Raw genomic sequence first — 14,252 nt, 5'->3', positions numbered from 1 at the left:
CGATCACACTTGGTATATGACTTATATGTTGATATTTAAAAGATTTTGGTGTATTTGGATACCCTAGTCTTTTCAATTGGTATCAAAGCAGGCAAACACGATCTAACAATCCGTGTTTGGTGCGATCCAACCTATAAGAAATGAATTCAAATTCACGTGAATCGATTTATGTTTACGTACTGCCAAGATTTGACTGAACTAACTATTTGCGGTGGAAATCTACTATGAAATATTTTATTCAATCAGGAGATTTTAATACTTGGTTATTAGTCGTTGATGGATATAATCTTCCGAAAATAGAAGGATCGAAAACTGAGTTTAAACACTTAGTTGATCTGATCATACAAGTGAAGAAAAGGTTTTTACAAAGCTGAATTCAGATGGTTAGAATGCTATCATACATGTTGTAAGTCGAGATCTGCAACATCATGTATCCACATGCCAAACTTCAAAGGAATCTTGGGATAATCTTCTGATCGTATTCGAATGTAATACATCAAAAAAGGAAGCAAGACTTCAAACCCTCACTTCTGATTGAGAAAACCTTCGTATGGATGATAATGATACTTTTGAAGAGTCTCAGATAGTTAATGTTTCTTTGTCTCTTGGAAAGACTATTTCTGAAAAAATATATAGTTCATGGATTCCCAGCCGTGATTAGGTCTGGCGGTTGGAAACGTAGGGTTTTCGGAAGGAAAAAAATCGAAACTTCATGCAACTCTGAGCTTGGAAACTGAAATTGGAGTTAGATTAGAGGTATACCTGGTAATCTTGAGCATTTGTTTCTTCGATTTCTTCTTCGGTTAGTCCTTTAAAATCATAGTAAGGTTCATAATGGTTTTGTTGAGTTTGAGAAAAAATTTCATGATTTTCTAAAAAATCAGCAAAGAACTGATCGTTGTTGATGGGTATTAACATGTTATCATATTTTGAAGATGAGGATTCACCTAAATCAAAAGTATTGGTTGAATCACTCATTTCCAAAATTTCCCCAATTTTTTTTCTCTTCTTCTCCTCTTCCTTCTGATTTTTCTTGTTGTTTTGATTTTCATCTTCATTACTTAACTTAAAGAAATGAATTAGTCTTAATTGAATCACTAATCATGATTAGTGATGTTAATCAAGTTTATTATCTCAAATCAAATGGAGACAAATTAGTCATTATGTAGATTATTGGGATAAAGGGTGATCAATATTACTATTTCATGACCATATGCAACCCCCAGAAACCAAGCCTTTTCAAGCCCTAATAATAGGATTCTACTTCTCGATTAACAGCCTTGCTCAGACACCAGCCTTATGAATGGAACTAGGATATGTATATATTCTTCTCCACAAATTTTCCAACATGAGGTTTTTTAAGAATAACTTTTAAACCGGCACTTGTTCCCCATAATGCGTTTTACGACATGATCATCCAACAGAACGTCCTGAGCAAAATCCATCAGGCATAAACACTCTGATAAACCCTATATATGACACTGGCTTCAAAGTTTCCGTTTGTGAAGAGGGAAAGAAAATTAAGCCTAATTTAACCTGGCATTTTTAGGGGCGACCCCAAAAGAATTAGGGGCGACTTTTTTATTCCCAACCCATAGACAACGTTATGGGATGTCCAAATTTGCGGAGATTACCATTGTATCCTCATACAATCGGCAGCTACGGTAGTGGTATAACCTACCGATTATTAGTATTCTCAATGATGTCGTCGCTAGCAATCGGTAGATAGGTGAAGGTCATAAATAACTTCATAACCTACCGATTATTCTAGTTCCCAAATTCCAAAAAATTGAAATTTCGACAAAAACAAAATTTGGGGCATCTGAATAATCAGAGGTTATTTAACATCCGATTATAGTAGTTCCTAAATTCCAAAAATCGGTGATTTCGGCGTAGAAGAAATTTGGGGCAACTTTATAATCGGACGTCATATTAACTTACTTACCTACCGATTGTTATAGAAATAAGAAATCTTTAGAATTTTGCCATGTAATCGGACGTTAAAAAAATGTCTGAACTCACGATTATTATTTTCGAGAAATTCAGTTTTTTTAGAACTTTGAATAACTGTAATTTGGGGCTACTTATAATCGGTAGCTAATGAGATGTTATTAGCTACCGATTAATAACCGTTTGACCTACAAAACTAATGTCAACCTAAATTCATTTCATTTCTTTTCAACTTCAATTCCTCTTCTCCTCTTCACATCCGATTGCAGAGAGGAAAACTTCCCCCTCGTTGAACTCCGCTTCAATACATCGTTATCATTAATCGTCGAATCGAATCATTGTCGATTATTCTCTATAAAGATGAAAGATAAGGAACGTAAGAAATCTCGAACCAAAGACGTAGTGCGCGGTGTGGATCCAAATATTGGATTGCATTCCCGTAATAAAGAGATTGTAACTGAAGAACGCGAAGAACGCGAAGAATACGAAGAAAACGAATATGATGATGTCCCCGATGTAGGCGATACTGATAGCCAAACTCTCAGGAAACTTGAAATGGCGTTTATTAGGTAAGATTCTATCATTAATTTGGTTTATATTGCTTCAATTCGACGAGTCAATGATTCTTTTTTTAGGGTTTTCTGTTATTACCCAGATTCGGTAGGTTAGTTATTGTTTTAAACTTCCGATTGTGGTCGAATTCTTCATTTCACAAGAACATTTGTCATATTCGGGTGGTAAATATTTAGGTTGCCTACCGATTGTAGAACGTTTTTCATTACTGAGGCCTAAATCGATCATAATCGGAAGTTAATTGTGTTTTTGCCTTCCGAATATACTAGGGAAGAACAAGTATGAGAGACGCAATAATCGGGTGATATGTTTTGTAATTTTCTTCCGATTGTTTAGGCTCAACCAATTTAGTAATTTCTAGACACAAAGTGATGCATATTCGGTAGAAATTATTTTTGTGAGGCTTCCGATTGTGATGCATTCGAAAGGGTATACTTTTTGTGACTTTCGATTATTCGTATTCAGAAGATTATGTTGAAATTTAGCATCCGATTATTGTGTGTAGATAAACATATTCGAACACCAAAAAATTTCTTTTGTTTCCGATCATACATACTCGGTAGCTTTTGGTGAACTGAAACTTCCGATTGTGCATAATCGGAGGCTAATGGTTAACTCAACCAACCGAATATGCATATTCGGGAACGTTGGTTTTAGCTTAACTTCCGATTATATAGTTTACTAACCTGTTGTACTTTCTTTTGTTGTTTAGGGATAGGCGAGGTAAAAAAGTCGAAGATGCAATTGTCTCAGCTAGTGCAAGGAAGGAAAGGCGTCAGAACCTGACAGCTAGTGCAAGGAGAGCTAGGACTGCTAAAGCCGCTTCAAGTGCTCAAGATGGAACTCAACAAGCAAGTCAATAAGGTGTTCAACCAAGTGTCCCTCAATCAGAACCGGTTAAAGAAGGTGTTCAATCAAGTACCTCTCAATCACAACCAGTTCAAGAAGGTGTTCAACCAAGTGCTCCACAATCACAAGAAGAAATTCAACTAGAATCACCCGAAGATAGAGTACCAGAAGTAGGACAATCTAGTGGTGCGCAAGAAGAAGGAGAAACCGAAAATAAAAATCCTCCTCGAAAGAAAGCGCAACACCTTGTCCCACAAAGACTGAAGGTGTAGGATATTCCAGAAGGTGTGATCCTTGGGCTGCCGGAGGATGACAATTGTTATTTGGATACAAAGACTCCTGGGCCAAAGAAATATATGAAACCGAGGTAATAATCGTATCCATTTTATTTACCTATTATCTTTTTTCTTCGTAATAGTTTTAGGTTATTCTATTTTTTTGAACTTGTCATGTGTTTAATAGTATCATTCTGATGCGGTTCGTCTACTCAAACCCACAGCCGCACCAACTAAAATGCTGGATTGGCCTTTGAAGGATGAATGTGAAAGGTTCAAGACAATTATTGCTAATTCGGGGTTGGATGATGCTGCCGAGAACTCTATGTTGGAACATGACCGGGTGGCTATATCGGCGTTTGTGGAGAGACTTTATCCTGAGACCGACACCTTCCATATGCCGTTTGGGGAGATGATGATTACCCCAGATGATGTTGTGCAGATTGTTGGACTCCATGTCCATGGAAAAGGTGTTAGGGCTGAGTTCACAAAGTAGTTGGAATGGCCCAAACTTTATTCTCTAACTAAGAAGTGTTTAGGTTGGGATGAAGAAACATCAACAACTGAGTTCAAAAAATGCATGAAGTATAGAACTAGACAGTTCAACATGGGTCCTATTATGGATATGTTCAAGGGCACCAAGGAAAAAGAAGAGAAAGGAAATTTAACCGATGAGCAAGTCAACCACGCGGCCACCGCATATCTCCTATGTGTATTGGGATGTGTCATTTTCCCCAATACCAGTGGAAATCGGGTTGACGCCAACTTTTTACAACTTCTGGATCCTATCAATAAAGTGCATGAGTACTCTTGGGGCATGCCATGCCATGCGTGGTTGATATTGGAAGAGTTGAGAAAGGCGTCGAGGCTTGGAATTAACCAATTGGCCGGGAACGTGAGTCTACTACAAGTATTGTTTATTAACTCTACATACTTGGTTATTTTTTAATTTTTACACCATTGAAGAATCAATTTCCTAATACTTGCAAAAATGACAATATAGACATGGATCTACGACCACTTCCCTATCTTGGGATTGGACTGAAAACCCCACGTGGGCGAAAAGTGACCCTAGAGGAACAAAGTACGTCTTCAATAACAACCATTCTAGGACAAAGGAGCAGCAGTTGATTCGTTTGAGGGAGATTTTGGATGAACTGAAAGCCCAAGACGTATGCTTTGATCCATACAAGGAAGACCGAGCTAATGAACATATCGCGGGTCGCTCCGATTTGGCCCTTTATTTTGGACCGTTGTGGCACCCCACATGATATGTGATGTACAATGCCTCAAGGGTGATGCGACAACACGGTTATGTACAAGGTATACCAGAGGAGGTAATCCATGGAAATTTCTCTTTCGATCTGGAAGAATGCAAGTCTGATAAAGATTCTATCACGGTGTTTTACAAGGGTACACCATCCTGTAAATTCCATTGGGATGGAAGGACAGTTTACTTGATCGATGGTGGAAGGCCAGTCAACCAAGGTTTTGAAACTGCTCCCAACTATATGGATTGGTACCGGAATGTTTCTCATCTTCGTGTAATCCGTGATCTTAAAGCAAAGCCCGCACCATCGTATAAGAGTATCCTCAAAGAGAAACCTCCGGTTTTGATAAATTGGTACGTATTGTTTTCTTAATTTAGTTTAATATTATGGGTCAAAATAGAGTAATAACCGATTGATGGTATGCTATGTTTTAAAACAGATGAGCAGGTTCAAGAGTTTGTCCAAATGGTGCACTAATTGCATAAAGGCCGGAGAGCCTGTGCCACTTGAGAAGATAAAAAAGCACCAAGAGTTGATTGATAACGTTGACAATGAAGATTATGCATCTCAATTTGGGGAAAAAGTAAAGCAACCTACAAAGAAGGTGACCAAAAGAACTCGGGCGTCATCGAGCACTCAAGTTGATGAAACCAATGATGATGTTGGTCCAAGTGGTAGTAAAGGTCGCAAAGTCAAGGAAAATAGGAACAACTAAACTCTCGGTGTTTTGTTAACTTTATGGATAACTTTGTTTATGTCGGATTATGTCATTTTCAAAGTTTGTGTCGGATTATAAGTTGGTACGTTATGTTTATGGTTTGTGAATGGTTCGTTTTATGAATTATGAATGGTTTTATTGCTATCTTTATGCATTTAACGATGACTCGCAAGCGAATTACATGCAGAGATATGAAACTGTTGAATTTTATACAAACAATCGGAAGATTAGTTTATATACATAGCTCCCGATTCTAGGGATATTGCAATTTTATTGTCAGAATCGGGAGCTATTTATATTATGTAGCTACCGAATCTGGGGATTTTGCAAAATAATATCAGATTCGGAAGATTGTTAATTTCGTTGCCTACCGATTATGCTTTGTGAACAAATAATTTTTGTTCTGTAACCAAAACATACCATATTCGGGAACTTAGTTAACTTATTAAACTGCCGATTATTGTCATCAGTAGGGTTAGTTTATATTATTCCTACGATTATTCTATGTGAAGAAAACTTTGTTTTCTGTATCCAAACAACACTATAATCGGGAAATAACATCATTCCTTAGCCTCCAATTATTACACTCTAAAGTCCTTTGTGATCTGTAACCAAACAACACCATATTCGGTAACAAAGTTAACTTCTTAAACTTTCGATTATATTAGTCGGTAGGTTTATTTTATATGTTTCTTTCGATTATTCTATGTGAGGAAAACTTTGTTTTCTGTATCCAAACAACACCATAATCGGAAACATATATCACTCCTTGGCTTTCAATTATAACAACAAAAAGTCCTTTTGTTTTCTGTATCCAAACAACATAATATTCGGAAATTAAAGTAACTCATAAAGTTTCCGATTATGGTAATCGATTGCTTATTTAACCAAATAAACTACCGGTTATTGTTAATCGGTAGCCTTTATATTAATAATCTTCCAATTGCAGCTATTACATAAAGACCTTAACGTTACAATCACTTTAAAACCACCTAAATACTCTTACAATCACTTAAAAGTATTAAAAAAGATCATAACTTCCAGTGACCATAGAAATTGTCCCTCTTGATTTTGTAGCATCCTTCATGTTCAAATCGTTTCCCGTAGAGGTCCACATACCGGCGATCCGCAAGATTTCTCTGAAATTACGAATGAGTAACAAGTTAGTACTAACTTATGCTAATGTGAGTCGGAGTTACAGAGATACTTACTCGTTTTTCATATGTCCACCAAGGAAAAACGTCCCTAACAAATCGATCCTCATCTTCAAGTTTGTCAATCTCCTTATCGAGCGCCTTTAACCTCGTCTTAATGTCATTGGATGATCTTCGAATTCATTTACCATATAACGCCTCAAATACCATTAAAATACGATTCCATAGCTGCTCTTGGGATTCCGATTTGTGGAGCTTGTGAACACGATCATGAGCAATTACCACAACGTACGCTCTATAAATAGCACAATCTTCTTCTAGGGAAAAAGCAAAAGCAATATCCATATTTTTGTTTTCAAAATTAGAACTAAAGAGAGGAAAAAGTTTGGTGCAATTGGGTTGATAGATATGAGTTTCTTTATATAGGTTTAGGGTCCAACGACTCTTTTTCTTTTTCCCAAAAACTCCAACGACTATTTCATAAATTTGGTTTAAACTGCAGCGGCTAATTTGACGAAGGTTGAATATGGAGAAACCAATTATCGGTAGGTATTTAAGTTAGAATATCTACCGATTATGGTAGCTTTCAAAATTTGAATATAGGGCAACCTATAATCGGAGGTTTTGCAACCTATTGGACTTCCGATTATGGCTACATCCAAAACACAAACCAAATGGTTATGGTTGACAAGATGAATCTGGGGCCACTTATAATCGGTAGGGTTATAAGTTTGATCATCTACCGATTATGGCAGATTTCAAAATTTTGAAAAAAAAAAAGATTTAAGCAAAAACTCATTTTGGGGCAACTTATAATCGAGAAGTTTTGTAACCTATTTGACCTCCGATTATGGCTACATCCAAAACATAAACCATATGGTTATGGTTGGCTCTGTACCCTCATAACCTATGCAATTTGGCAAAAGTTGAATCTGGGGCCACTTATAATCGGTAGTTTACAAGTTAGATTACCTACCGATTATGGCAGATTTCAAAGTTTATCAAATAAAGGATTTAAGCAAAATCTCATTTTGGGGAAACCCATAATCGAGAGGTTATGTAACCAATTTGACCTTCGATTATGGCTACATCCAAAACACAAACCACGTGGTTATGGTAGGGCTATGTACCCGTCAAAACCTATGGAATTTGGCCAAGTTTGAATCTGGGGCTACTAATAATCGGTAAATTTATAAGTTATTTTAGCTATCGATTATAGAATGGCATATTAGCCGAAATATGAATACAATAATCGGAGACCAATTAGTGTATATTTACTATCGATTATTGGTTAACTACTGATTGTTGTGTTTGCTACCGATTATATAAGGGCATAGTTGCCATTTAAAAATTTCGGAGATAAGGGATAACTTAGATTTACGTTTGGGTGATTTTTTTTGTCTTTTAGTGTCGTCCCTAATTTTTTTGGGATCGCCCCTAAAAATGCCAGGTAATTTAACACGCCCGTTTCACCGGTCAGGAGCATAAGATTTTACAGTTGCGGGTCACCAGTGCGGTCTGGCAAGGGGCGGATCCAATTGGGGGTGTATTCAGTAGTTTTTAGTTTTTCAGACCGCTTGGCCTGTAATATAAAATCACAACAAATCCCAAATTTTCAACATCGAAAATTCCAAATTAAATCTCCACAGAAAGAAATCGAGAAAATTCCCGCGAAGATGTTTAGCATCCGAGTTCACTCCGTGGATTCAAACCACCCTCTTGGCGGAGAAGAAGAAGGATGGACAACCACCACTATCAGCAACACCCATTCACGCTCAGTCCATTTTACAAACCCTAATTTTGATATTCAACAACGTAAAGGAATTATTCATCTATACCGCAATAACAACATATCATCATCTACTCATTCTTCTTCATCTCTTTTGTCAAACCCTAATTATAATCACGAAACCAATATTATTAGGAATTCCAGTGAAACTACTCTTCTTTTTGTTCTCGCTGTTCCGATTCATCTCTCCATCTATGATTTCATTCACTTTTGTGGATCTTATATCCATCATCTTTCAGAAATTCTCATCATCAGGTATGTATATTGTCTTTTCAACGGAATTTTTTGATTGATAATTTATGGATTTTCAAATTTTAATTTTACTTTATTTTTGTTGTTGCTGAATTTTTGATGGTATTTTGTAGAAATGATGTATTGGAAGATCGGTACAGTTTGTTGATTAAGCTCGTTGATCAGAAAAAAACTGATAGTTTCTTTCGGAATTTCAATGGAAGGCCGTTTTCATCCACTGAGGTTAGAGTGTGTTGTGATTTTTATTAAATTTCAGATTACTCAAAAGTGAATCTGATGTGCAGATAAAAATATGTAAATTTGTACTTCTGCAAGCAATTTTGAAGCACTCACAGCTGAATTTCTAGTATTTGATTGAAACTGATGAGTTTCTGTTTGGTTCTAATATGCTTGACTTTTACAGGCTGAGATTTGTCATATACTCTCTATAGTGTCTGTGGAATATACTGAATTAACTGAGATTGCCAATACACCTCCACCTGGATTTACAGAATTGCCAACTTGTCCTGTTTGTCTCGGTCAGTTATGCACTCCATGATTTGGGTTTTCTCTAGGGTTTATCTTCTTCTGTTTGTGGGGTATATTAAGTTATTTTGTTTGAATTTGATTGTTCAGAGAGACTAGACCAAGATACAAGTGGGATTCTAACGACAGTTTGTGACCATTCGTTCCAATGCCCATGCATTTCAAGATGGGCTGATTCATCTTGTCCTGTAAGTACATTATCGAATTTTTTTTGCTTCTTTCCGACTAGAACTGGAATTAAATTCTTCATTTTCTAAAGACAAACTCCTGCACGAGGAGTTAAGTTACAAAGATGAACATTGAGGTTGCTTCTGAGTTGTACGATTTGATACTATAGTTTTGTAAATATGAGTTTACGTAATTCCAAAGATCGCATGGTGCAATTATATTTAAAGGAAACTTAGTATTTTCAAAATTGGATGAGTACGAGTTCGCATAAGTTTATTCTTGATCTACATAAGTAGTCCTTTATTACGCTCTCGTGAGAGCCATAATCACAAGCATGTGTGCTCATTTCCTGGATTACTCACTCACATTTTGCATTTTGATGCAATACAATATCAGTTTACATATTTTTACATCTTGTGCCAATTCTCTTCCAATTAGCGTAAAGTAGATCAAAATGTAGGCTCAACCTACATCAAAGAGAATGTTAAATCTAGAAGTGTTCTAGATTGTTTATACTGATCAAGTAAACAAAAAATTAGAAAAAGCAAAAAACCCTACATACCAACCGGTACCGCATTGCCAAACTTTAAATCAGTTGCTTAACATTAGGTGCTAGCTAACCTTGAGAATGTGCTCGAATCTACAAGGCAGATATATTCATGTATGAGACGGCCACTCCCAAGTCAGTTTTCTGAAGCAAATAATGCTTTTTGTATTCCCGGATTGATTAAATATATTTTTTTCTTCTTGTTACCAGGAAATCATTTATATTGGATAAGTAGACCTTTAGCCCCATACTGATCATAATATTCCATATTTTTGGGTCAATTGATTGTAGAAGATTGAATCAGAAAAAGTTTTGTTTCAGACTTTTTCTTTTTTCTTTTTTTGGTCTTAGACTTTTGGCACATCAGTAATCCAGTTGGTGTATTAGTTACAACGATGAACGAAGGTGCTGATATTTAACAAAAACACAACCATCGTAGGATAATTTGATGTGACACTCTACGTGATATTGTGAGATGATACAATGATATTTCTAGGTAGAAACATCTATAACATACTGTGTTCTGTAGGTTTGCCGTTTTTGTCAGCAGCAGACTGCGAAACCGACATGTGCTGTTTGTGCAACTCAGGAGGACCTATGGATCTGTCTAATTTGTGGTTTTGTAGGATGTGGAAGGTGGGCATTAATAATTCTGAATTTCTCTTCTACTATAAGGAGTAGTATTAAAGTAATTGGGTTATCTTCTTCTATCCTGTTAATTTGATAAGATGTATTTTAATGATGTAAGGTATAAAGGGCGTCATGCTATCAGACACTGGGAAGATACCAAACATTGTTATTCACTCGACGTAGAAGCACAGCGAGTCTGGGATTATGTTGGTGATACCTATGTCCACCGTTTAAATCAGTCAAAAACAGATGGTAAGATGGCAGATTTGAACTCCAGATGTAGGTCTGTTGATGGAGATTGTGGACCTTGTTCGACTTGCGAATGTAGCGAAGATTCTGGAGCTAGTGGTGCTGTCTTTGGTGATAGAGTTGAAACGGTAGCTTCACTTCTTATTCTTGGAAATGATTGTTGGTGAGATTTTGTTTGTGAACTACTAACAAAGAACTAAATTCTAGATTATGAACAAATACCATATAGGAACAGTTAAATTTCTTATAGTTACATGTTATTCGGTGTAAAATAAATGCATGAAGAAATATATAGGTTAATGAGAAGGTATTAAAAAGATCATGGTCACTAAGAGGGATGATTTCTTAAGTTTTAACCAACTCACTGCAAGAGTAACTAGAAAGAGATTCGGTAGTACTAGCTTTGGTAATTCTCGTCTCCCAACCTATTGTTCCAAAGAGATACCCAACCTGCGAAACCTTGAAGTTAAAACATGATTCACAGTTTTTATTTGAAAGGAAAGGATAGAAGTACAACTGTCAATGACAAGGAATATTCAAACTTGTCACCAACAATACCCTCTCCAGAAGTCGAAAAGCACTTTCCTACGGTGCACTGTCGTTATTACAGCCTTTTTTAAACCAATCTAACTATTTTTAGTATGTTTCGAGGCTCCCGCCAACGTAATGTAAAGGTGCCCGTCCTTTTGAGTAGATTTTGTCCTAGAAGGTGCCTAATTGTCAGTGTATACTGAGATACAATGCACAGCAACGAATCATACTGATTGTACCGCCTTAGGTTAATATAGTGTGGTGCGTAAATGTTTCAGTCTTTAGTATTCAACGAAGTACTGTTAATGATACACCTGTATAATTTACCTGCCAATAATAATATGATAATATGTTTTTATCTCTCAACAGATTGTCGATGAGTACAACCATCTGCTCGCAAGCCGGCTTGAGAAACAGAGAGAGGTAAAAATGCTTAAAATTTCCTCAGTGGTTGGTGGATGATTGAATGTGTACGTCTAAGACTCAAGACAGTCTTCTTTTGTCATCTTCATTTCTATGATATGTTCATAAATAATGTTTAGCCATAATAGTAGTAGCAGTGTACTGAATATCTTCACGGAGATGCATGGGAATGACCCACTTTTCATCATCACTGATTTACTATCTATTAGATCTATCAAATAAAGCCTTATTTACCGTAGATGCAAGATATCCAAAGTGGGATCAGTTTGGTGGTAACACTCCTAGCATCTTCAAGTGGAATTGCACACTCTACTATTGTACACGTTTTCTATATTATGTTTTGGTACCTTGCGTTTCCCCATTAGCGTTAATATAAGATTTGTAGTACTCTTATGAATGTTGTTTCTAAGTCATTTGTTTCGATTATTAGGACTATGAAACACTACTTGCTGAAAACAAAGAAAAAAGGGGGAAGTTTGTTTTAGACAAAGTGGAGAAGGCTGTGAATTTGAAGCTGCAGGAAACTCAACACAAGATTGAAAAATGTTTGGAGGAAAAGACTGCCATTGCCAGCGTAAGTAATTAGAACTTCAGTGGCTGATTTTTTTTTTTATTTTACAAAGGATCGGCATAGATACATTCCTAAACTTTTTATTGCTGTGTTTAGAGAAATGAGAATCTGATGAAGAACCAAGATAAATGGCGGAAGACAATTATGGAACTGGAAGAAAGGTACATTTCTTTCTTTTCATAGATATGCAGTGGGGTCAGGATCCACTTGCACTATTTTTTCTATATCAATTTTAGTGCTCCATGTGGCCCACATGAGATGGTTGTTCAGTGAGAATGTTCTCTCATCAGGTGGATCATCTTCATTGGAAATCACCCATTATAGAACAAGTAACACATCTGTTTGAAAAATGATGGTAAACACATACCCTGCACCCCTGAAATTTGGCCACAGGTCATGATGTTAAATGTTCCCAATGTAGTTACGTGGGCATAATGGAGCAGGGTATGAGGATCAAATTCAGTCTTGTACTCTGGTTAATGGTTTTATATCTTGTAGTTTGAGCTCTTCCATCATATTTTTAGGCTTGTGATACCCCATGCCTAAACTAGTAAGGTACACATTGGAATATTCCTTGGTGGAGATGTTGGGCCCCTGGTAGGCTGGTACCAAATTAAGGACCGTCTTTCTGTGAGAATGTTCAGCGCATAACAATGATTATCCTTGGGGAAAATCAGCTCATTATATAATTTGTATTTCCAACATCCAATCATTGGATGATTTGGTGACTGAATATCATCTGATCATTGGAAGGGTTATTGACTTTGGAATGTGTAGAATATCTACGTGTAGAATATCTTCACCAGATAGTGGATCTTGAAATGGTTCAAGTTAAACCCACATGTTTATCAGTAAAACATCAGTAGCATGTGGCCCTTAGGTATGCAGTGGATACTACGACTTATTTGAGTTGTTGATTAAGCTGCTGATAGGGCATGAAAATTGCTTTTTCTCTTACCTTGGGATATGTTATGTCAATGGAAAAGGTGGTATAATACTTCCAAATTTTGAACTATGCAAATCTGAACTTACTCATTTTCACTATTTGTTTCAGAGAAAGATCATCAATTGCTCTGAGGGATGAGAAGATATTGGATCTGGAAGAACAGGTAATTGTTATCATTTGTAGCTTCATTCATGATTTGTCTTTCAGTTGTCATTACACTCGAAGTAATGTTTTTCATTGGTATTTCCAGATAAGAGATCTTACGGTGTATGTTGAAGCTCAGAAAACACTAGCTAAACTGACAGACTCCGATGGCATTAAAGGAGGAACCGTCTTGTCAGTTCCTTTACAGCAACAATCTTCTTTACCCAATACGAAAAGACGCTCAAAGACCAATAAAAGGCGATAAAGAGTAAATACTTGTGGATCGATATCCTACACAGGTTAATGTTCATGTATAGGTAGTATATTTTTATAATCAGCAAATTACCAGATACGGATTCTGTAAAATTTTGTTGTGGAAAACAAGTAAGTTCCGACTTGCATGTGAATGCAGAATTCTTGAAGCCTTGTCCAACATTGTGCATATCTAAAATTACAGCCAAAAATTACTAAAGCATAGTAGATTTTTTGTGAACCTCTCTTGGTAGTTTGTAGTCGAAACCAACTCACTCTGTTCTTCAGCTTTTCTCTTAAAAATAGGTAGTCATGACAAGGCAACATTGTCCTTTTCTGCAACTTGCTCCTCAAAATAATAGATAATCCATTTCCAATGCTTTCTGGAATTTGCCAGAGCTTCCACAATGGACGCCCAAAAAAGCCAAACATTCA

General features: G+C 36.4%; 1 protein-coding gene across 1 annotated transcript; it reads left to right on the top strand.

Annotated features, from left to right (window-relative positions):
• Positions 1-8,418: 8,418 nt before the first annotated feature.
• LOC113348985 (BRCA1-associated protein-like) lies at positions 8,419-13,999 on the top strand. Its single transcript, XM_026592904.1, has 11 exons — positions 8,419-8,834; positions 8,945-9,053; positions 9,235-9,349; positions 9,447-9,544; positions 10,601-10,707; positions 10,820-11,078; positions 11,851-11,904; positions 12,335-12,478; positions 12,572-12,636; positions 13,530-13,584; positions 13,672-13,999. The coding sequence occupies exons 1-11, from the start codon at positions 8,467-8,469 to the stop codon at positions 13,828-13,830; spliced, it is 1,533 nt and encodes a 510-aa protein (XP_026448689.1). The 5' UTR covers positions 8,419-8,466; the 3' UTR covers positions 13,831-13,999.
• Positions 14,000-14,252: the final 253 nt, after the last annotated feature.

The sequence above is a fragment of the Papaver somniferum genome, chromosome 2 (assembly GCF_003573695.1).
Source record: "Papaver somniferum cultivar HN1 chromosome 2, ASM357369v1, whole genome shotgun sequence".
NCBI lineage: Eukaryota > Viridiplantae > Streptophyta > Magnoliopsida > Ranunculales > Papaveraceae > Papaver > Papaver somniferum.
The sequence above is the reverse complement of the archived record's forward strand: the minus strand, read 5'-3'. Positions and strand labels throughout refer to the sequence as shown.